The following is a 23,599-nucleotide window of genomic DNA, read 5'->3' as shown; positions in this document are numbered from 1 at the left end:
GTCTTTAAGAGTATTCGGAAGATAACGGCTCTATAAACATTTGTTCGGGGTGCCCGACTTTCTAGTTAATTATTTACCTGATTAGCTTAATCAGGTAATATTAATTACAGAGAAATGATTTTACAGAATAGCATGTCATATCACTTAATCCGGCACAACCAAAGACACGACAAGGTGTTCTAAAACTTTTGACCAGTAGTGTATGTTTTGATGTCCAAGACACTTTAGGGTTTGTATCATTCACAACTGAAGTTGCAAATTAACTCTAAATCTAGCATATAGGACCTGTTTCAAATTATCCCTTTTACACTCAACATAGCCATTTCATGTGCGTACTTTCTCCGTAATGGGAATTATACAGTGCCTTGCGAAAGTATTCGGCCCCCTTGAACTTTGCGACCTTTTGCCACATTTCAGGCTTCAAACATAAAGATATAAAACTGCATTTTTTTGTGAAGAATCAACAACAAGTGGGACACAATCATGAAGTGGAACAACATTTATTGGATATTTCAAACTTTTTTAACAAATCAAAAACTGAAAAATTGGGCGTGCAAAATTATTCAGCCCCTTTACTTTCAGTGCAGCAAACTCTCTCCAGAAGTTCAGTGAGGATCTCTGAATGATCCAATGTTGACCTAAATGACTAATGATGATAAATACAATCCACCTGTGTGTAATCAAGTCTCCGTATAAATGCACCTGCACTGTGATAGTCTCAGAGGTCCGTTAAAAGCGCATCATGAAGAACAAGGAACACACCAGGCAGGTCCAAGATACTGTTGTGAAGAAGTTTAAAGCCGGATTTGGATACAAAAAGATTTCCCAAGCTTTAAACATCCCAAGGAGCACTGTGCAAGCGATAATAATTAAATGGAAGGAGTATCAGACCACTGCAAATCTACCAAGACCTGGCCGTCCCTCTAAACTTTCAGCTCATACAAGGAGAAGACTGATCAGAGATGCAGCCAAGAGGCCCATGATCACTCTGCATGAACTGCAGAGATCTACAGCTGAGGTGGGAGACTCTGTCCATAGGACAACAATCAGTCGTATATTGCACAAATCTGGCCTTTATGGAAGAGTGGCAAGAAGAAAGCCATTTCTTAAAGATATCCATAAAAAGTGTTGTTTAAAGTTTGCCACTAGCCACCTGGGAGACACACCAAACATGTGGAAGAAGGTGCTCTGGTCAGATGAAACCAAAATTGAACTTTTTGGCAACAATGCAAAACGTTATGTTTGGCATAAAAGCAACACAGCTCATCACCCTGAACACACCATACCCACTGTCAAACATGGTGGTGGCAGCACCATGGTTTGGGCCTGCTTTTCTTCAGCAGGGACAGGGAAGATGGTTAAAATTGCTGGGAAGATGGATGGAGCCAAATACAGGACCATTCTGGAAGAAAACCTGATGGTGTCTGCAAAAGACCTGAGACTGGGACGGAGATTTGTCTTCCAACAAGACAATGATCCAAAACATAAAGCAAAATCTACAATGGAATGGTTCAAAAATAAACATATCCAGGTGTTAGAATGGCCAAGTCAAAGTCCAGACCTGAATCCAATCGAGAATCTGTGGAAAGAACTGAAAACTGCTGTTCACAAATGCTCTCCATCCAACCTCACTGAGCTCGAGCTGTTTTGCAAGGAGGAATGGGAAAATATTTCAGTCTCTCGATGTGCAACTTCAGACTTACAGCTGTAATCGCAGCAAAAGGTGGCGCTACAAAGTATTAACTTAAGGGGGCTGAATAATTTTGCACGCCCAATTTTTCAGTTTTTGATTTGTTAAAAAAGTTTGAAATATCCAATAAATGTCGTTCCACTTCATGATTGTGTCCCACTTGTTGTTGATTCTTCACAAAAAAAATACAGTTTTATATCTTTATGTTTGAAGCCTGAAATGTGGCAAAAGGTCGCAAAGTTCAAGGGGGCCGAATACTTTCGCAAGGCACTGTATGTATACTTTATTCAGCTAAGTTCAATTATATTCTTCTTAGTATAAAATCGTATAAAATTAAATAATGGCACGGTACTTATAAGCATAGCTCGTCAGCCATAATGAAAAGACCAATGGCATAGTGCATAGGCAGATAACATACAGTAGTCCAACTCGTATTTTGTTCCTCTGAAATACAATTTCTTAATCTCATAATGTTTCTTTACACTTGCCTAAAATAAATAATGGATGTATTATTATGGTGTGTATTACATTTATTTATTAGACATTTTTAAATGTAGGTGTTCCAAAGGGGCTCATCAACTGCTTGTTGTGTGGAGGCCTGGAAATGCAAAATGTGTCTATGTTAATTAACGGTCAATTACCGTGAGACCAGCAGGCTTTTGCATGACAATAACTACCTGATAACATGTCATGACTTCCACAGCCCTAGTGAAAACACAGGTGTCAGTCTGTTCACCCACAGGGCAAGTCTGAACACAGGGCACGGCCCATTTCTCCTGATCCGCCTTCTGTCTGCCATACAGTCTCCATTAGCCCTCAGCTCTGCGTCTGTGTGTGTGTCTGTGTTGGATAAGTCATTAGCCCTCCACTGATCCCTGTCCCTAGCACAGCGATCAGAGCTCACACACACACACACACACACACACACACACACACACACACACACACACACACACACACACACGCAGCCTCTAAGCATCAGACAAAATGTTCTCTGCAGGAGGGTTCCAAGCATGGTCTCATGTCTATCTCTGTCTCAGTTCTGTCTCTGTCCGAGCCATCTCCTGGCACCACTAACACCACAGATCACCATAGTGCTGATATCTGTCCACAATCTACTACATGAAAAGAGATGCGTCTGCATGTTCCTCTCCTCCTCCCACTCTCCAACCCATTCTAATAATCCAGCCCACTCAAACAGTAGGATCAGCTCCACAGCAGAGGGCTGCTGCTCCTTGAGGGGTTATCAAACAGATATACCAATCAGGCTGAGCTTAAAGCAGCCCTCACCGGGCCCAGTTAATATTTAATCAGCAGCAGCAGACCTAGATTCTACTGGCTCTACTTTACCCACTGATTAACCAGAACTGCAACACCACAGGCACCTGCTAACACACACATACGACCAGGCTGAGGCTGGCTGGCAACTAGCACTAGTCATTGACATTCATCTATGGTGGGGAGTAACAGATTACATTCATCTTTGGTGGGGAGTAACAGATTACATTAATCTACGGTGGGGAGTAATAGATTACATTAATCTATGGTGGGAATTACATTCATCTATGGTGGGGAGTAACAGATTACATTCATCTATGGTGGGGAGTAACAGATTACATTCATCTTTGGTGGGGAGTAACAGATTACATTCATCTACGGTGGGGAGTAATAGATTACATTAATCTATGGTGGGAATTACATTCATCTATGGTGGGGAGTAACAGATTACATTCATCTATGGTGGGGAGTAACAGATTATATTCATTAGTATAGTCAGTGTAATCATGTAATCTGATTTGGGGAAAAAACTGTAATGTAATCGGTTACGTTATCATAATCTTTTGTTGTTTTTTAAAATCAGATTACAGATACTTTTGGGAAACCAGTTTACGTCTTAGATGACTTTTGTAATTTTGAAAAAGGATGTTTTCGGGGAAAAAAATACATTAACACGTTTCTGTTTCTCAATGACATTCAATTCAGCATTGAAAAAAGGTACAAGTTTAAGATTGTTCCACCTGAGCGAGTCTGACCATAAGCCAGAGACCACTATGATGACACACCAAATGTGATTCATGGATCCTTTTCATCTTCTTCTAATGCCTCTTAAGGGGAAATAATTCAAAAGTAATCAGATTACATTACTGACTTGGGGTAACCAAAAAGTTACATTACTGATTACAATTTTGGACAGGTAACTAGTAACTGTGACAGATTACATTTAGAAAGTGACCTACTCAACCCTGGATGCATACACTCTTCAGCCCAAAAGACTACCATTAACACACACGCACACACGAACGCACAAACACACAAGCTGCACGAGCACACGTAATGTGCATATTCTTCTGATGGGTGCGTTTTTAATACACCATACATGAAAACACATTATTGTTGACATCAGACAAGCAACAGCCTGCTGCTTATGAATTGCAAATGGCAATCGAGAAAAACAACATTACATCAAATCTAATCTAATCTATTTTTATTTGTCACATACACATGGTTAGCAGATGTTAATGTGAGTGTAGTGAAATACTTGTGCTTCTAGTTCCGACAATGCAGTAATAAGAAACGAGTAATCTAACCTAACAATTCCAAAACTACTACCTTATACACACAAGTATAAAGGGATAAAGAATATGTACATAAAGATATATGAATGAGTGATGGTACAGAACGGCATAGGAGTAGATGTAGATGCAGTAGATGGTATCGAGTACAGTATATACATATGAGATGAGTTATGTAGGGTATGTAAAAATAAAAGTGGCATAGTTTAAAGTGGCTAGTGATACATGTATGACATAAAGATTGCAAGATGCAGTAGATGATATAGAGTACAGAATATACATATGAGATAAGTAATGTAGGTTATGTAAACATTATATTAAGTGGCATTGTTTAAAGTGGGTAGTGATACTTTTTTTCCATCAATTTCCATCCATTTCCATTATTAAAGTGGCTGGAGTTGAGTCAGTATGTTGGCAGCAGCCACTTAATGTTAGTGGTGGCTGTTTAACAGTCTGATCGCCTTGAGATATAAGCTGTTTTGCAGTCTCTCGGTCCCTGCTTTGATGCACCTGTACTGACCTCGCCTGCTGGATGATACCGGGGTGAACAGGCAGTGGCTCGGGTGGTTGTTGTCCTTGATGATCTATATGGCCTTCCTGTGACATCGGGTGGTGTAGGTGTCCTGGAGGGCAGGTAGTTTGCCCCCGGTGATGCGTTGTGCAGACCTCACTACCCTCTGGAGAGCCTTACGGTTGTGGGTGGAGCAGTTGCCGTTCAAGGCGGTGATACAACCCGACAGGATGCTCTCGATTGTGCATCTGTAGAAGTTTGTGAGTGATTTGGTGACAAGCCGAATTTCTTCAGACTCCTGAGGTTGAAGAGCCGCTGCTGCGCCTTCTTCACAACGCTGTCTGTGTGGGTGGACCAATTCAGTTTGTCCGTGATGTGTACGCTGAGGAACTTAAAACCTACTACCCTCTCCACTACTGTCCCGTCGATGCTGATAGGGGGGTGCTCCCTCTGCTGTTTCCTGAAGTCCACAATCATCTCCTTTGTTTTGTTGACGTTGAGTGTGAGGTTATTTTCCTGACACCATGCTCCGTGGGCCCTCACCTCCTACCTGTAGGCCGCCTCGTCGTTGTTGGTAATCATGCCTACCACTGTAGTGTCGTCCGCAAACTTGATGATTGAGTTGGAGGCGTGCCTGGCCACACAGTCGTGGGTGTACAGGGAGTACAGGAGAGGGCTCAGAACGCACACTTGTGGGGCCCCAATGTTGAGGATCAGCGGGGTGGAGATGTTGTTACCTACCCTCACCACCTGGGGGCAGCCCATCATGAAGTCCAGTACCCAGTTGCACAGGGCGGGGTCGAGACCCAGGGTCTCGAGCTTGATGACGAGTTTGGAGGGTACTATATGGTGTTAAATGCTGAGATGTAATCGATGAACAGCATTCTCAGATAGGTATTCCTCTTGTCCAGATGGGTTAGGGCAGTGTACAGTGTGGTTGCGATTGCGTCGTCTGTGGACCTATTGGGGCGGTAAGCAAATTGGAGTGGGTCTAGGGTGTCAGGTAGGGTGGAGGTTATATGGTCCTTGGCTAGTCTCTCAAAGCACTTCATGATGACGGAAGTGAGTGCTACGGGGCGGTAGTCGTTTAGCTCAGTTAGCTTAGCTGTCGTGGGAACAGGAACAATGGTGGCCCTCTTGAAGCATGTGGGAACAGCAGACTGGGATAAGGATTGATTGAATGTGTTCTGCGCATGCTCTGAGGATGCTGCTGGGGATGCCATCTGGGCCTGCAACCTTGCGAGGGATAACATGTTTAAATGTTTTACTCACGTCAGTTAAAGTGGAGGAGAGTCCGCAGGTTTTGTTAGCGGGCCGTGTCAGCGGCACTGTATTGTCCTCAAAGCGAGCAAAGAAGTTATTTAGTCTGCCTGGGAGCAAGACATCCTGGTCCGCGACGGGGCTGGTTTTCCTTTTGCGATCCGTGATTGACCGTAGACCCTGCCACATACCTCTTGTGTCTGAGCCGTTGAATTGTAACTCTACTTTGTCTCTATACTGACGCTTAGCTTGTTTGATTGCCTTGCGGAGGGAATAGCTACACTGTTTGTATTCGGTCATGTTTCCAGTCACCTTGCCCTGGTTAAAAGCATTGGTTTGTGCTTTCAGTTTCACGCGAATGCTGCCGTCAATCCACGGTTTCTGGTTTGGGAATGTTTAATCGTTGCTGTGGGTATAACATCGCCGATGCACTTTCTAATGAACTCGCTCACCGAATCAGCGTATTCGCCAATGTTGTTGGACGCAATGCGGAACATATCCCAATCCACTTGATCGAAGCAGTCTTGAAGCGTGGAATCAGATTGGTCGGACCAGCGTTGAACAGACCTGAGCGCGGAACTTCTTGTTTTAATTTCTGTCTCTAGGCTGGAAGCAACAAAATGGAGTCGTGGTCAGCTTTACCGAAAGGAGGGCGGGTAAGTTACAGTAAGTTCTGTTTGCTTGTCCCCCAGTCAGCCTTAACGTATATGTTGCAATGTAAATGACTCTTTAATATACAATAACAGTTTTTCTCGAGGACTCATTGTATTCCCCCGAGATGGGAATGAATGACCCATTGTTTGGAGAACAAACCATTTCTCTCAAGAGACTCTTGTAGTGAGTATAGTAAATAAGTGGGGTGGTTCCCTCCTTCACATGAATAATAGAAGACCTGAGCTGTGATTGCAAAGGGAGAGCCTTAACAGATGTTCTGCTTTTAGAATTCTAAATGGGTGTACATTCTATCGCTCCCGATGCTTAGAGAAAAACTATTGTATGCGGCACACTATCAAATTAACGTTTTGGTCAATAGACTTGTTTTCTGCTGATGAGAACATCTATTGACGGAAACATTCACATTATTTTTATCAAATGGTTCTGCTTATCCACTAACCACAGTCAACCTCCAGTTGTGTTCCTGTACTCCTGCACAAGCAACACAGAAATAGCTCCTGACGTAAGCTTGGGTCAACATTGGATATATCGTACTTAAATTCTGAGCCGTCAGCAAGGTAGGATGCATGTGACCCTTCATTTTTAACCCCTTCTTCCGGTGGCAAGGCAGTATACACACACCTACACAGTGTTTGGAAATGCAGGTGCTTCATATTGCAGGAGATGTCGATAGTACCACAGAGCAGGAAACACGTCTGTTTTTCAAGGAGACTATGCTCTCTGAGACACCGTTTGTCATAGAGTCAGGTTTGAGTCATGCCACACACACACACACACACACACACACACACACACACACACACACACACACACACACAATGAGCTGTTCCTACAAAGTACTCAACAATGCTTCTCCTCCAGGATTCAATGTAACACCCACACACTTTCAAGAAATTGATACGCTCTCTAGTATATTCCAAACAGAAAAATTTGAAAAGTTCCTCTCTTCCCTACCAAACAACCGACAGGATTATTAAATACATGGCTCATTCACTGTCTCAACGTTTGTACCTGTTTGTATCTGTATCTATAAAATATATGTTATATCTAATATTTTTTGGCAACATTGTTGAACCTACCTTTATCAGTTGTCATCATAAACCACAATGAAGCATTTGATTTTGAGTCTACTCACGTCTGCTCTCATACATGCTCCTGGACTGGGCCCAGATCTTGAAGGGGTCTGGCTTCTTCTGGAGGGTCATGGTGCCATCTCCAGGGTCCTGGGTGGGCAGCGGAGGCAAGCCAGGCAGCGGCTGAGTGGGTGCGGCCGGAGGGGGGGCCATGGCCTCACTGGGCATGTTGGAGGGGGGGTGGCTGGGGGAGTTTGTGTGGGTGCTGTGATGGCTGCACACACTGTGCTGTGAGCTGCTCTGACTGTCCTTCCTCTCCAGCTGCTGCTGAATGGACAGAATGGGGAGGGAGAGAAAGGAGGGAGGGGGGAGAGGGTGCAACACGGCGGAGAGAGATAAGACGAGAGGAGAAGGTGAGGTGATAGTGAGAAAGGGAGGGTTAAGAGGGGAAGACAGAGAGACGAATAAGAAAGAGAGATCCGTAAGAAGGGAAGGTAGTAGAGAGCGAGAAGAAGGTAACAATAATCCAAGGTCAACATCATAGAAACACCAAGTGAATTGAGTGTGACTGTCAGTTAGAGCTGTATTCTTGTTGGGGAAGAGATGGTTTCTATGACACCCACACACAGAAACATATGTTTTAAGTATGAAGTAGGCATTGGTCTATTCAAATGAGCACCACAATGCCTTTTTCATCCATGCTCTTTATTCATACACACACTACGTTCTACGCGTAAACACATTTATTGTTAAGATACTTTCTTTAATTTCAAATTCATATATTCAGTCCAAGACAAATCACTGAATACATGACCACGAAGCCTGGCTAAGACAAAGGGACATTTGAAGAAGCTAATCAAAATGGACTGTGGATTAGTTCAAGGAAATTATGCCATCAAGTTGTGTCTATTTCAAGTAAGATTTTTTACGGTTCAATGATATTTCTTATGGTTAGTCAAATATTAAAACCAACACAAATCATGAAAAGAAAAGTTAAAACATTTCAAAATAGTTTTGTTAGTAGAAACAAAAACACACTTACAAGCCAACACTTCATTTTAATCAAGAGAGAGTTGCAAATACACCAAGACAGTTGGGTCCCTCTTGCATATGGCAGTGTACTCTGAACACATATTTAAAGCCCAGCACCAGAGGCAGAACAGCTCTTAGAGGCTGACACAGAGTTGCATGCAGCCTGACATTTCAATGATATAACACAGAGGGGAAAAAGCCTGCTTTCCTCTGAGAAAAACTAATCAACGGTGACAGCCAACCAGGGTCACCATTGGTCCCTCTCGACCCCTACAGCACCCTGCCCCCCTCCCCCACCCTGTCACATGACCTCAATCGGCGACGCCCCTGCTTTGACTGATGCCATATCCCTGTTAATCTCTAATCCCAAATTTCCCAGCTTCCTGTTAAAAGGAACACTGAAGTATGTATGTGAAGTATTATCCCTGCTGTAGTATACATGTATTCCTGTAGTATACAATACATTCTTTATGGATGGCTCTGGGTAGAAGTTGGCCATAAGCACTGATCTTGCCTATAGGCACCCTATGTAGACCTAAGGGTTGATGAATCGTCATAATAAAAACACACTTGGGAGAAGGAAATAGGGATTCATATATTTTCCCAAAAATCGACTAAGTTTTAATGTCAGGAATAATTAATATTTATCCCGAGAGTCCCCGGAAATACGCGAAAATTGGAAATGCCAATTCAAAGCGTTTAACACCAAGTTTGGTCACTCAGGGTTCCCCAAAATAAGATTGTGGCTCTGCCACATTGACGTATTGGCTGTGCCGCTATTTATAAATTTCACAGCAACTAAAATGAATATTTACAGTCTAAACTGAACAAAAATATAAATGCTACATGCAACAATTTCAAAGGTTTGACTGAGTTACAGTTCATAAGAGGAAATCAGTAAATATAAATAAATACATTTGGCCCTAATCTATGGATTTCACATGACTGGGAATACAAATATGCGTCTGTTGGTCACAGATAACTTTTTTTTTTAAATGGACCTCACAATGGGCCTCAGGATCCCGTCAAAGTATTTCTGTTCATTCAAATTGTCATTGATAAAATGCAATTGTGTTTGTTACCTGCCCATACCATAATCCCACCATGGGGAACTCTATTCACAACGTGACATCAGCAAACCCCTTGCCCACATGACGCCATTCACGTGGTCTGCAGTTGGGAGGCCGGTTGGACGTACTGTACTGCAAAATTCTCTAAAAGTCCGTTGGAAACGGCTTATGGTAGAGAAAGTAATGTTCATTTCTCTGGCAACAGCTCTGGGGGACATTACTGAAGTCAGCATGCCAATTGCATGTTCCTTTAAAACTTGAGACGTCTGTGGCATTATGTTGTGTGACAAAACTGCTGATTTTACAGTGGCCTTTTATTGTCCCCAGCACAAGGTGTACCTGTGTAATGACCATGTTGTTAAATCCGCATCTTGATATGCCACTCCGACACAGAGCACGCTCAGGACACACAGAGCACACCCAGAGTAGGCCAGCATTGTCAAATCATTCAAACGTTTTAAAGCAGTCAAAAAAAGTCAAATGACCAAAGTTGTTAAGCTTGCTAGACAACCTCCAATGACGAATGACAGAATATTTGGCTAAATCGAGTTGAGGATTATACAGATAGCAGATCAGCTCATGAATAATGGGGAGGAAGTGAGGACATGGTTTATATATCAAGGGAAAAAAATATCCATATCTACTTTATTTGTCGCATGCGCAGAATAAATCATGTGTAGACTTTACCGTGAAATGTTTACTTACAAGCCCTTAACAGTGCAGTTTAAGAAAGAGTTAAGAAAATATTTACTAAATAAACAAAAGTACAAATAATGAAAATTAAATAACAATAACAAGGCTATATACAGGGAGTACCGGTACAGAGTCAATGTGCGGGGGTACATGTTAACCGAGGTAATTTGTAAAGTGACTATGCATAGATGTAAATAGTTTGATTAATTGTTCAGCTTGGGGGTAGAAGCTGTTAAGGAGCCTTTTGGTCCTACACTTGGCACACAGGTAACGCTTGCCTTGCGGTAGCAGAGAAAACAGTCTATGACTTGAGTGACTTTTTTGGGCTTTCCTCTGACACAGTCTACTATATAGGTCCTGGATGGCAGGAAGCTTGGCCCCAGTGATGTACTGGGCCATACACACTACACTCTGTTGCCCCTTATGGTCAGATCCTGAGCAGTTATCATACCAGGCGGTGACGCTACCGTTCAAGATGCTCTCGATGGGCAGCTGTAGAACCTTTTGAGGATCTGGGGACCCATGCCAAATCTTTTCAGTCTCCTAAGGGGGAAAAGGTGTTGCCATACCTTCTTCACCACTGTCTTGGTGTGTTTGGAACATTATAGTTTGTTGGTGATGTGGACACCAAGGAACTTGAAACTCTCGATCCGCTCCACCACAGCGCTGTCAATGTTAAATTGGCCTGTTCGGCCCGCCTTTTCCTATAGTCCACGATCAGCTCCTTTGTCTTGCTCACATTGAGTGAGAGATTATTGCCCTGGCATCACACTGCCGGGTCTCTAACCTCCTCCCTATAGGCTGTCTCATTGCTGTCGGTGATCAGGCCTACCACTGTTGTGTCGTCAGAAAACATAATGATGTTGTTGGAGTTGTGGGTGAATAGGGAGTACAAGAAGGGAAAAAGAACAGCAGACGTGCTGTAGCAGACGTGCTGTTGCCTACCCTTACCACCTGGGGACGGCCTGTCAGGAAGTCCAGAATCCAGTTGCAGAGGGAGGTGCTTAGTTCCAGGGTCCTTAGCTCTGTGCCATTATGGTGTTGAACGCTGAGCTGTAGTCAATGAACAGCATTCTCACATAGGTGTTCCTTTTGTCCAAGTAGGAAAGGGCAGTGTGGAGTGTCATTAATATTGCATTATCTGTGGATCTGTTGGGGCAGGTCTAGAGTATCCGGGAGGATGCTGTTGATGTGAGCCATGACCAGCCGTGTGTGCTACAGGGCGGTAATCATTTCGGCAGGTTACATTTGCTTCCTTGGGCACAGGAACTATGGTTGGTCTGCTTTAAACATGTAGGTATTACAGTCAGTCAATACACTTGCCAGTTGGTTCACAAATTATTTGAGTACACATTCTGGTAATCCATCTGGCCCCGCAGCTTCATGAATGTTGACCTGTTTAAAGGTCTTGCTCACATCGGCTACCGAGAGAGTTATTACACAGTCGTCCAGAACAGCTGGTGCTCTTTTGCATGCTTCAGTGTTGCATGCCTCGAAGCAAGCATAAAATACATTTAGCTTGTCTGGTAGGCTTGCGTTACTGGGCAGCTCGTGGTTGGGTTTCCCTTTCTAGTCTGTGATAGTTTTCAAGCCCTGCCACATCCGACAAGCGTCATAGCCGGTGTAGTAGGATTCAATCTTAATCCTCTATTAACGCTTTGCCTTTTTGATGGTTTGTCTGAGAGCATAGCGGGATTTCTTATAAATCGTCTGGATTAGTGTCACAATCTTTGAAAGTGGCAGCTCTAGCCATTAGCTCGATGCGGATGTTGCCTGTAATCCACGACTTCTGGTTGGGATATGTATGTACGGTCACTGTTGGGACGACATCATCAATGCACTTATTGATGAAGCCGATGACTGAGGTGGTATTTTCCTCAATGCCATTTGATGATTCCTGGAACAAATGCCAGTCTGTGCTAGCAAAACAGTCCTGTAGCATAGCATGCGGGTCATCTGACCTCTCCGTATTGAGCGTGTCACTGGTACCCCCTGCTTAATTTTAGCTTGTAAGCAGAAATCAGGAGGATAAAATCAACATACTACTGTTTCTTCATATCCTCACTCTGCTGCTGCCCGACTTCACCTTGTTATTATGAACACCGGTTTACATCAACATACTACTTTTTCTAGAATTCTGGCTTTTTTTCTGGGTTCGGGCTCATTTCATTTCTGTGATGTCGGACCAGGCTTGGGTACGTGCTTCAGCTCACTGGGATTGGGACAGACCGGGATCGAATTTTCAGTTCTGATGAGAGCTCTAAACTGTCAGTGTCAATTATGTGTGTGCTTTGAATTTATGACAACTTTGTGTGAAGTAAATACTCTAGGTTGTAGGCTTCCATCTGACAACCTGTTTGGATAATGTACTATTTTATTTTTTGTCAATCTGCTGCTGCACATTTCGTGGAATTGCATTAGTGCAACATTGAGGGAAATATTAATAATTTTCCAGGTCATTTGTTTGTGAAATGTGAGATATTTACCTATGATAAACATTTTGAATATCACAAAAATGATAATTACGCACACTTACCGCAAAATGTACTAATTGTGATGGTAGACATTTTTAAGAACCAGAAAGAAAGAAATATCAAGGTTACACCCCCACACCTATGAAATCATTGAAAAGCCCAAAATGTCCTCTCAAAGGTACAACAGGACCTAACACACGGGCATGTATGGCCTTAGAGATACAGACCAAAAAACAAATGGACAAAAATGAATTGCTCGGTCTCAGGAGGATAGGTGGGCAGAACACAAAACTGACCTCAGATCAGTTTTTTGGGGACAACTTTACCCTCTAGACAACACTCCAGGGGATGCTATGGGTGTGTCTTTCACAGCGGTGATGGATTCTCCTAACAGCCAGCATTGATTTCTAGTCAGGTTAAGATGAGTCGTAAAGATGAGGAGGCGTTTGCTCTTTAAACCTCAGAATAAAGTGATTGTCCCCGGAGAGACCATCCCACCGCTCCAGTACTGAGGTAGCTAGTCTGTCTCTCTTCCTCTCTGCCTATTGTAGCTGTGGGATCAAGCTTGTGAGTCAGTCCCGTAGAACGGCTCCAACATTCCCTTCAGTTCTCTCCCTTATTCCATCATCATTTGTTAATCTCTCCTCTTCACTCTATCAATACCTTTTGTATTGCTTATCTTTTTCCCCTTGTCCTTGGCTCTGTGCATTTCAACTAGTTTCAACTAGCCACTGGTATAAGACAACCCCTCTCTCCTCTCATCCTCCTTTCCCCTCATCCATGACCCTGTGCCCTCCTTACCAGCTGGACACCATTACAATGACTCAATCAGGACACCCAGGCTACCCTTAAATCACTCAATGACAGCATGGGAGAGATGGAGGGAAGGAAGGGGTTAAAGAGAGAGAGAGAGAGAAAGACAATGGAGAGAGAGAAAATACCTAGGAGAGGGAGCAATGGAGAGCTTGCGAGTGAAAGGAAAAGGGGGTCACAGTGAGGGGGCGAGAGAGTCAAAGAAAGAAAGTGGGGAAAAAGGAAAGTAGCAGGGGAGGTCTATGGAAGGCTGGATGGAGAGCGGAAAAGGAAAGATTAGAATCCTGTCTTCCTTATCTCCATATCTTTTGTTCTTTAAATAGCCCCCACATCCATCCAGTAGGAAGTGGGCATGCACGGGGGGAATAACACAAACAAATGCAGAAGGGAGGAGATGAGGGAGAAGAGAGTTGTGGTGTACTCACCACCAGCTTGGGGCTCCTCTTGGCCGCCACCACTCCTGCAAAGCAGCGGCAGAGAGACAGAGAGAGTATCAATGACAAGTGTTACTTTGTAACCCCCCCACCCCACCCAGAGCAAAAACAACCACTTCCCAGGAAGGACGGACGGACAGAGTGATGTAAGGATTGAGTGATGGACGACGGGTCCTGCTGCAGAGAAAAGTAGAGCTAGTCCAGCTCTCACTCGCTCTTCTTCTCACTCATTCCCTCTTTCTATAAGTGCCACTGCACTACATTGCACGTTAGCCACAGCGATCTCTGCTCTGCTCTCTCTCACCCGCTTTCTCTTTCTCGCCTGCTATTAGGACAAGAGCTATTGATCTATCTGCATTAGTGAGGCTCACTGACTGATGCTACAGCTGCACAGGGTTGCTCCCATCCACCGATCCACAGAGAGAAAACACTGAGCCACAGAGCGATTAAACCACCAAACAATAGCAAGCGCAACTGGGTGGCCAATCGGTTCCACCTCGGCGGGTCGGCAAGCCAGAGCGCTCTGCAGGCAGAATTTCAACTATTACCGGCAGAGAAGGAGTCCAGGAGCTTGAGCATGATATGAAAGCCCAGCGTCAGCTCCCCTCTCACTGAGAGCATCTTCTGAACGTCTCTCTGTGTGTACACCTACAGCAGGCAGCAGCTCCTCTGCTCAACACTCGCACATTGAAGAGCAGATTTGTTTCCCTATGCCTTCCCCCTCCTTTTCCTTGCATGGTGTGGTTTGCTTGCTGGCATCCACCCCCTCCCCCCACCCCCACCTCTCTCTCTCTTACCTCTCCTCTTACTTTCCCTCTCTCATAATGAAATATCCACACAGGGAGTCAATTGTCTGGGGATACCACACAATACAAGACATGCAAGAAGTAATGGGATGAATATAATAATAATTTACATTTAAAGTTGACATCTTATTTCAAACCTCCCACACATACGATTTCTATTAATAAACCGTTTCTCTGTGAAACAGAAACTTATGTTGTCAAATCAATTGATAAAATCATCAACCTGTTTCAAACAACTGGTAAGGAATCCATGACAACAAGTACTGCCAGAGCAACACAGAGACCGATAAGCTCTCTATTCTCCCTCACTCCCTTTTTTGTCTTTGTATCAATTCAACAGACAATGTTTTTATCATTTGGAGAAAGAAAACTGTATATTAACTAGATGGGAAACTGTAATGAGGGTGTTTGACAATGCGTTCAACCTGTGAAAGAGCTTGACACTTCTAGAAGGTAGTTATCAAACAACAGCAGCACTTTCAGTTTAACAATAAGGCAGCATACTGCATTGGTACCTTCGAGAGAAGGTATTATTAATTCCTCATTGTGAGTATTTGATCCCTGAGGCATCTTCATCTATAGTACCTGAGCTCGGCGCCCCTACCTACATCCAATCCCACACTTTAGTCTTAAACTTATTTAAGTTTCACGTGTGGCCGATGCAGACATACCCTCAGGCTGTCACTATCCCCGCGACCCAGCACAATGAAAACACATGGCAAACATCAATGGAACATTTGGGAAACACTGCAACATTCCACCAATGTTAACACATGATCAAAGAGCATCCATCTCCTGCTCTTTCTTTACCCATTCTGATGCATCGGCAAAAATCCTTCATGTTAAAGCCTTTTTTGAAAGATGTTTACTTTGTTTTTGTTCGTTTTTAATACTGCAGATAGATCAATGTAATTGTCTGCATCACTTCCAACTCCCCGTATATATTTTTTGCAAATATATATAGGGAAAAGAGGGCTACCTAGTCAGTTGTACAACTGAATGCCTTCAACTGAAACATGTCTTCCGCATTTAACCCAACCCCTCTGAATCGGAGGCTTAATCAACATCCACGTCTTCGGCGCCCGGGGAACAGTGGGTTAACTGCCTTGCTCAGGGGCAGAATGACAGACAGGGGCAGAACGACAGATTTTTACCTTGTCAGCTTGGGGATTCAATACAGAAACCTTTCGGTTACTAGCCCAATGCTCTAACCATTAGGTTACCGGCCGCCTTAATAAAGTACCAGTCTGTACCAGTCTGGACACAAGTTTGGACACATCTACTCATTCCACAGTTTTTCTATATTTTTACTATTTTCTACATTGTAGAACACATATGGAATCACGTAGTAACCAAAACAAATCAAAATATATTTTACATTTGATATTCCTCAAAGTAGCCTCCCTTTGCTTTGATGACAGCTTTGCACACTCTTGGCATTCTCTCAACAAGCTTCATGAGGTAGTCACCTGGAATGCATTTCAATTAACAGGTGTACCTTGTTAAAAGTTAATTTGTGGAATCTCTTTCCTTCTTAATGCTTGTGACAAGGTTAGGGGTGGTATACAGAAAATAGCCCTTTTTGGAAAAAGACCAAGTCTATATTATGGCAAGAACAGCTCAAATAAGCAAAGAGAAATTACAGTCCATCATTACTTTAAGACATGAAGGTCAGTCAATACGGAACATTTCAAGAACTTTGAAAGTTTCTTCAAGTGCAGTCCCAGAAACCATTAAACGCTACGATGAAACTGGCTCTCATGAGGACCGCCATAGGAAAGGCAGACTGTGTGAATCAGGCCTTCATGGTCAAATTGCTGCAAAGCAACCACTACTAAAGGACACCAGTGAGAAGAGACTTGCTTGGGCCAAGGAACAAGAGCAATGGACATTAAACCGGTGGAAATCTGTCCTTTGGTCTGATGAGTCCAAATATTGGATTTTTGGTTCCAACCGCCATGTCTTTGTAAGAATCAGAGTAGGTGAATGGATGATCTCCGCATGTGTGGTTGCCACATGAAGCATGGAGTGCAGGAGGTGTGAATGTGTGGAGGTGCTTTGCTGGTGACATTTTTAGTGATTTATTTAGAATTCAAGGCACACTCAACCAGCATGGCTACCACAGCATTGTGCTGCGATACCTCATTCCACCGGGTTAGCGCTTAGTAGGACTATCATTTGTTTTTCAACAGGACAATGACCCAACACACCTCCAGGCTGTGTAAGGGCTGTTTGACCAAGAAAGAGAGTGATGGAGTGCTGCATCAGATGACCTGGCCTCCACAATCACTCAACCTAAACCCAATATTATGTATTTATTTATTTCACCTTTATTTAACCAGGTAGGCAAGTCGAGAACAAATTCTCATTTACAATTGCGACTTGGCCAAGATAAAGCAAAGCAGTTCGACATATACAACAGAGTTACACATGTAGTAAAACAAACATACAGTCAATAATACAAAATAGATGAGATAAGGGAGATAAGGGAGGTAAAGGCAAAAAAGGCCATGGTGGCGAAGTAAATACATTATAGCAGGTAAAACACTGAAATGGTAGATTTGCCGTGGAAGAATGTGCAAAGTAGAGATAGAAATAATGGGGTGCAAAGGAGCAAAATAAATAAATAAATACAGTAGGGGAAGAGGTAGTTGTTTGGGCAATTTAAAGATGGGCTATGAACAGGTGCAGTAATCTGTGAGCTGCTCTGACAGCTGGTGCTTAAAGCTAGTGAGGGAGATAAGTGTTTCCAGTTTCAAAGATTATTGTAGTTTGTTCCAGGCATTGGCAGCAGAGAACTGGAATTAGAGGCGGCCAAAGGAAGAATTGGTTTTGGGGGTGATCAGAGAGATATACCTGCTGGAGCACGTGCTACAGGTGGGTGCTGCTATGGTGACCAGCGAGCTGAGATAAGGGGGGTCTTTACCTAGCAGGGGCTTGTAGATGACCTGGAGCCAGTGGGTTTGGCGACGAGTATGAAGCGAGGGCCAGCCAATGAGAGCATACAGGTCGCAGTGGTGGGTAGTATATGGGGCTTTGGTGATAAAACGGATGGCACTGTGATAGACTGCATCCAATTTATTGACTAGGGTATTGGAGACTATTTTGTAAATTACATCGCCGAAGTCGAGGATCGGTAGGATGGTCAGTTTTACGAGGTTATGTTTCGCAGCATGAGTGAAGAATACATTGTTGTGAAATAGGGAGCCAATTCTAGATTTAACTTTGGATTGGAGATGTTTGATGAGAATCTGGAAGGAGAGTTTACAGTCCAACCAGACACTTAGGTACTTGTAGTTGTCCACATATTCTAAGTCAGTATCGTTCAGAGCAGGTGCAGGCAGCAATCGGTTGAAGAGCATGCATTTAGTTTTACTTGTATTTAAGAGCAGTTGGAGGCCACAGAAGGAGAGTTGTATGGTATTGAAGCTCGTCCAGAGGGTTTTTAACACAGTGTGCAAAGAAGGGCCAGAAGTATACAGAATGGTGTTGTCTGCGTAGAGGTGGATCAGAGACTCACCAGCAGCAAGAGCGACATCATTGATTTATACAAAGAAGAGAGTCGGCCCAGGAATTGAACCCTGTGACACCCCCATAGAGACTGCCAGTGGCCCGGACAATAGGCCTTCCGATTTGACACACTGAACTCTATCAGAGAAGTAGTTGGTGAACCAGGCGAGGCAATCATTTGAGAAACCAAGGCTATCGAGTCTGCTGATGAGGATGTGGTGATTGACAGATTCGAAAGCCTTGGCCAGGTCAATGAATACGGCTGCACAGTATTGTTTCTTATCGATGGTGGTTAAGATATCGTTTAGGACCTTGAGTGTGGCTGAAGTGCACCTATGACCAGCTCTGAAACCAGATTGCATAGCTGAGAAGGTGTGGTGGGATTCGAAATGGTCGGTAATCTGTTTGTTGACTTGGCTTTCGAAGACCTTAGAAAGGCAGGGTAGGATCGATATAGGTCTGTAGCAGTTTGGGTCAAGAGTGTCCACCCCTTTGAAGAGGGGGATGACCGCGGCTGCTTTCCAATCTTTGGGAATCTCAGATGACGTGAAAGAGAGGTTGAACCGGCTAGTAATAGGGGTTGCAACAATTTCGGGATGGTTTGGGATGTGTTGGACCGCAGAGTGAAGGAAAAGCAAGTGCTCAGCATTTGTGGAAACTCTTTCAAGACTGTTGGAAAAGCATTCCAGCTGAAGCTGGTTGAGAGAATTCAAAGAGTGTGCAAAGCTGTCATCAATGGTGGCTACTTTGAAAAATCTAAAATATATTTTGATTCGTTTAACACTTTTTTGGTTACTACATGATTCCATATGTGTTAGTTCATAGTTGTGACGTCCTCACTATTATTCTACAATTTCAAAAATAGCAAGAATAAAGAAAAACCCTTGAATGAATAGGTGTGTCCAAACTTTGACTGATAGGTAGGTGCGTATGTACTTTTGACTGGTAGGTAGGTACGTACGTACATACATTCATACTAACATACATCATTGGAGTAAGCTTGTGAAAAGCAATGCTTAGTTTCCACTTCCAGCTTAAACATACTATATACATTTTGCACGGTCTATTTTACAATAGTTCTATTTTGTTTGCTTTTACTCCTGTCCTTCTTTTAACCTCAACCTATCCATCTATTTCTTTCACAAATGTTCTCAATCTATATATGTTTTACGGACCCAGTATGTTTTACATTAGTTATCTTGTTGTTATTAGTTGTTTTTATTCCCAACCTTCAGGTCCATTCAACCCTTCCCATCGCTTAACACTATCCATATTGGATTTATATTTGCCATATACTTTTCAAAACTGATCTTTTTTGGTAAAACATTTTTTTTTTTACTCCAAGCACAGATAGGACACATGGAAATTAATTTCCTTAGGCATGAGTCATGCATCATTGAGATTCAAACCTATAATCTTCTGTTCTTTATCCATGGAACTAGTCCACTGCACCACCTGGATGGAGTCAGGATGCAATGTGTTTTCATGCATACAAATCTGTTCTCGTGTATTCAAACAGACCCCATTTCAAAGGAAACAAGCACTCATTAAGATCAGGTGTGGCCAATTGGTGGTGTGGCTGTTACGTTCGAGCTGGGTTACCTAACGCCACTCAAATATATATCGATAGCTATAGCCAAGCTATAGCATTAAACTTTATGTACACATCAAATTTAAAAACAAACAATTAGTAAATAACCTGGTGCATTTCTCAATGCGAATTGAATCCCCACTATTACATTGAAATGAATTGAACTGGACTTGACCCCTGCTCTGCAGTCAGCCAGCTTGTATCCGCTAAAGCAGCACATTTACATGTTGTACTAATGCATGTTAATGCGTCGTTCAGCACCTCACTGTGTTACAGTAGTTCCAGCACTGTGATATTGATATACACCTATCTCAGTTCTGTCCTTGCTGCCACTATGTGTTAAATACATATGATATGCACATATGATACAGGGGCAATTCCAATACTCTGAAACGGAACCATAAATCCGTTGGCCCGTTACTCCTTTTAAAGGCCTCTGGACTGATCACTATGGATGCAACACAGGCTTAAAAGGCCCAGTCTTATGAATACTGAGCAGACCATGCTGTCTGAATGACTAAGAGGGCCTGGTCATTGTTATTATACTGGGAAGGGAAGTAAAAACGGTGTTGGAGTGAAAGAGCAGTGTAGCCTGTGAGTTGAGCTTTAACACAGCTCAGAGAGGGACTCCTTGTGTCTGTTTCAAGAGTGTCAGACCCAGTCAGCAAACTGGATAGAAACAGCTATTAAATGGCAAGATTATGGGGAGAAAGTGTGTGCGTATGTGTGTGTGTGGGGGGGGGGTGAGAATGAGAATGTACGCATATTGACATATGACAACATGTGCATATGCTGATGGGTTTGTACGTGTGTGTGTGTGTGTGTGTGTGATTGTGTATGTGTTACAGTGTGTGGGATTGGGGGCTGGTTCTATATTTCATCAGGCCTTGAAAATATGTCCTGGCCATCTGTCACAAACTGTGTGTGCAGAAACCCTCTTCCTCTTTTCATGTCAAACACAGATGTAGTGGAATTGATGATTTCAAAACCATATATGTACTATGTCAGCATTGGTTTAAGATTGCAAAAATGTAAGTGGGGATGTGAGAGTCAACTTTTGAGTGTGTGTGGGGGGGGTGTATATGCGTGTGGGTACATTTTTATTTTATTTTTATTTCACTTTTATTTAACCAGGTAGGCAAGTTGAGAACAAGTTCTCATTTACAATTGCGACCTGGCCAGGATAAAGCAAAGCAGTTCGACACATACAACGACACAGAGTTACACATGGAGTAAAACAAATATACAGTCAATAATACAGTATAAACAAGTCTATATACGATGTGAGCAAATGAGGTGAGATAAGGGAGGTAAAGGCAAAAAAGGCCATGGTGGCAAAGTAAATAAAATATAGCAAGTAAAACACTGGAATGGTAGATTTGCAATGGAAGAATGTGCAAAGTAGAAATATAAATAATGGGGTGCAAAGGAGCAAAATAAATAAATAAATTAAATACAGTAGGGAAAGAGGTAGTTGTTTGGGCTAAAATATAGGTGGGCTATGTACAGGTGCAGTAATCTGTGAGCTGCTCTGACAGTTGGTGCTTAAAGCTAGTGAGGGAGATAAGTGTTTCCAGTTTCATGACGTGTAATTCTTTCAGAGTGGAACAATAACAGGTAGTAAATGGCTTGCTGTTTCTATGCTTGGATCAGGCTGCAGCCTTGGCTATGTTCTCAGCTGTGCCCACACTAAGGGAATGAATGGCCATTCTCAACTGCCCAAAAATCACAGTGCTTCAAGAACCACATAAATGTCCTCTCTAATCTTCTCTTCTCAATTTTAGTCCCTACTTCTGTCTCTTTCTCTTTGCCACTCTTCCTTCCTTTATACAGTACATCCCCGCATTCTCTTTCTACATACCTCGCCATCTCTTCCTATTTTCTTGATATAACCCTCATCTCTTTTCTTCTTCCCATTTATCTCCTCTCTCTCCCTCCCTGCCTGTCAGTACAGTGATCTTGTGATCCATCATCACCCAGTGGACAGTTCCTCCTGAGGTGCTGCGAAGCATTGTCATGGCAACAAAGGCAAGATGGAGGATATGTATGACTTACCTCTCCAGGAGAGAGTAGGGGAGGGGGACGAGAAATGTTGTGGGTAGAAGGGTTTGATGGACGAAAGGAGGAGAGGTAAGGGTGGGAGAGGATGAGAAGGGTTAATGTACTGTATGTTAATCTAAAACGTTCTCCCTCTCCTCTCTCGTGATATTATTCTTTGGGTTTGTCATAGAAAATTAGGAGGCCCATGCATTGGGATGTCCTACATCCAAGCCAACATTCAAATCAACTCAGATACATTATATTGTGGCAAGCATTGATGTAATGACAAAACACATTTTACAGCTAGACAATACGCATTAATAGCCAGCAAAACAGAACCCCTTACGGATAATCCATTCTCAAAGTGTCTACGTGAGGTTCTCCTCCATAAACAAACACATTTTAAATTTAAAATAAACTATATTTTGCAGAAAACTCCTGGTCCCCTGGGGCAACAAGGATAATTGCTGAACTGTTGTTGCATCATAAACAGTTTTCTGGCAATGGTTAGGGATGAATATGACATGGCACATCTCTAATAATGCTGTCGTGTTGTACCATCATGAAATGTTTTCTGAAAATGTTTAGGGATGACTATGACATGGCACATCTCTAATAATGCTGTCGTGTTGTACCATCATGAAATGTTTTCTGAAAATGTTTAGGGATGACTATGACATGGCACATCTCTAATAATGCATGAAATGTTTTCGAAAATGTTTAGGGATGTAACATCATAATAACTGTTTAACATCATAAACTGGAAATGTTTAGGGATGACTATGACATTATGGCACAACTTTTATAATGCTGAACTGTTGCATCATCATAAACAGTTTTCTGGCAATGTTTAGGGAAGACTATGACATGGCATGTCTCTAGTAATGCTGAACTATTGTATCATCATATACAGTTTTCTCTCAATGATTTGGGATAACTATGACATCATGGTACATCTCTAATAATGCTGTACTGTTATACCATCATAAACAGTTTTCTGGCAATGTTTAGGGATGAATATGACATGGCATATCTCTAGTAATGCTGAACTATTGTATCATCGTAAACAATTTTCTGGCAATGTTTAGGGATGACTATGACATGGCACATCTCTAGTAATGCTGAAGTGTTGTATCACCATAAACAGTTTTCTGGCAATGTTTAGGGATGACTATGACATGGTACATCTCTAAAAATAATGAAGTGATGTATCATCATTAAGACATAGAACAGAATTCTGCAAATGTTTAGGGATGACTATGACATGGCAGATCTCTAGTAATACTGAGGTGTTGTATCATCATAAACAGTTTTTTTGGCAATGTTTAGGGATGACAATGACATGGCACATCTC

At 42.7% G+C, this 23,599-nt stretch overlaps 1 protein-coding gene across 2 annotated transcripts in view; it reads right to left on the bottom strand.

The window, feature by feature from the left end:
• The window catches only part of LOC135504696 (membrane-associated guanylate kinase, WW and PDZ domain-containing protein 1-like), a 125,159-nt gene that overhangs the window by 21,700 nt on the left and 79,860 nt on the right, over positions 1-23,599 (bottom strand). For both annotated transcript variants that reach the window (XM_064923490.1, XM_064923489.1), the window contains exons 12-13: positions 14,290-14,324; positions 7,845-8,109 (exon numbers count right to left, since the gene is read on the bottom strand). In XM_064923490.1, coding sequence (XP_064779562.1) covers positions 7,845-8,109; positions 14,290-14,324 — 300 coding nt within the window. The remainder of the gene's footprint in view (positions 1-7,844; positions 8,110-14,289; positions 14,325-23,599) is intronic.

This window comes from Oncorhynchus masou, chromosome 18 (assembly GCF_036934945.1).
Source record: "Oncorhynchus masou masou isolate Uvic2021 chromosome 18, UVic_Omas_1.1, whole genome shotgun sequence".
In the NCBI taxonomy this organism is placed as follows: domain Eukaryota; kingdom Metazoa; phylum Chordata; class Actinopteri; order Salmoniformes; family Salmonidae; genus Oncorhynchus; species Oncorhynchus masou.
The sequence above is the reverse complement of the archived record's forward strand: the minus strand, read 5'-3'. Positions and strand labels throughout refer to the sequence as shown.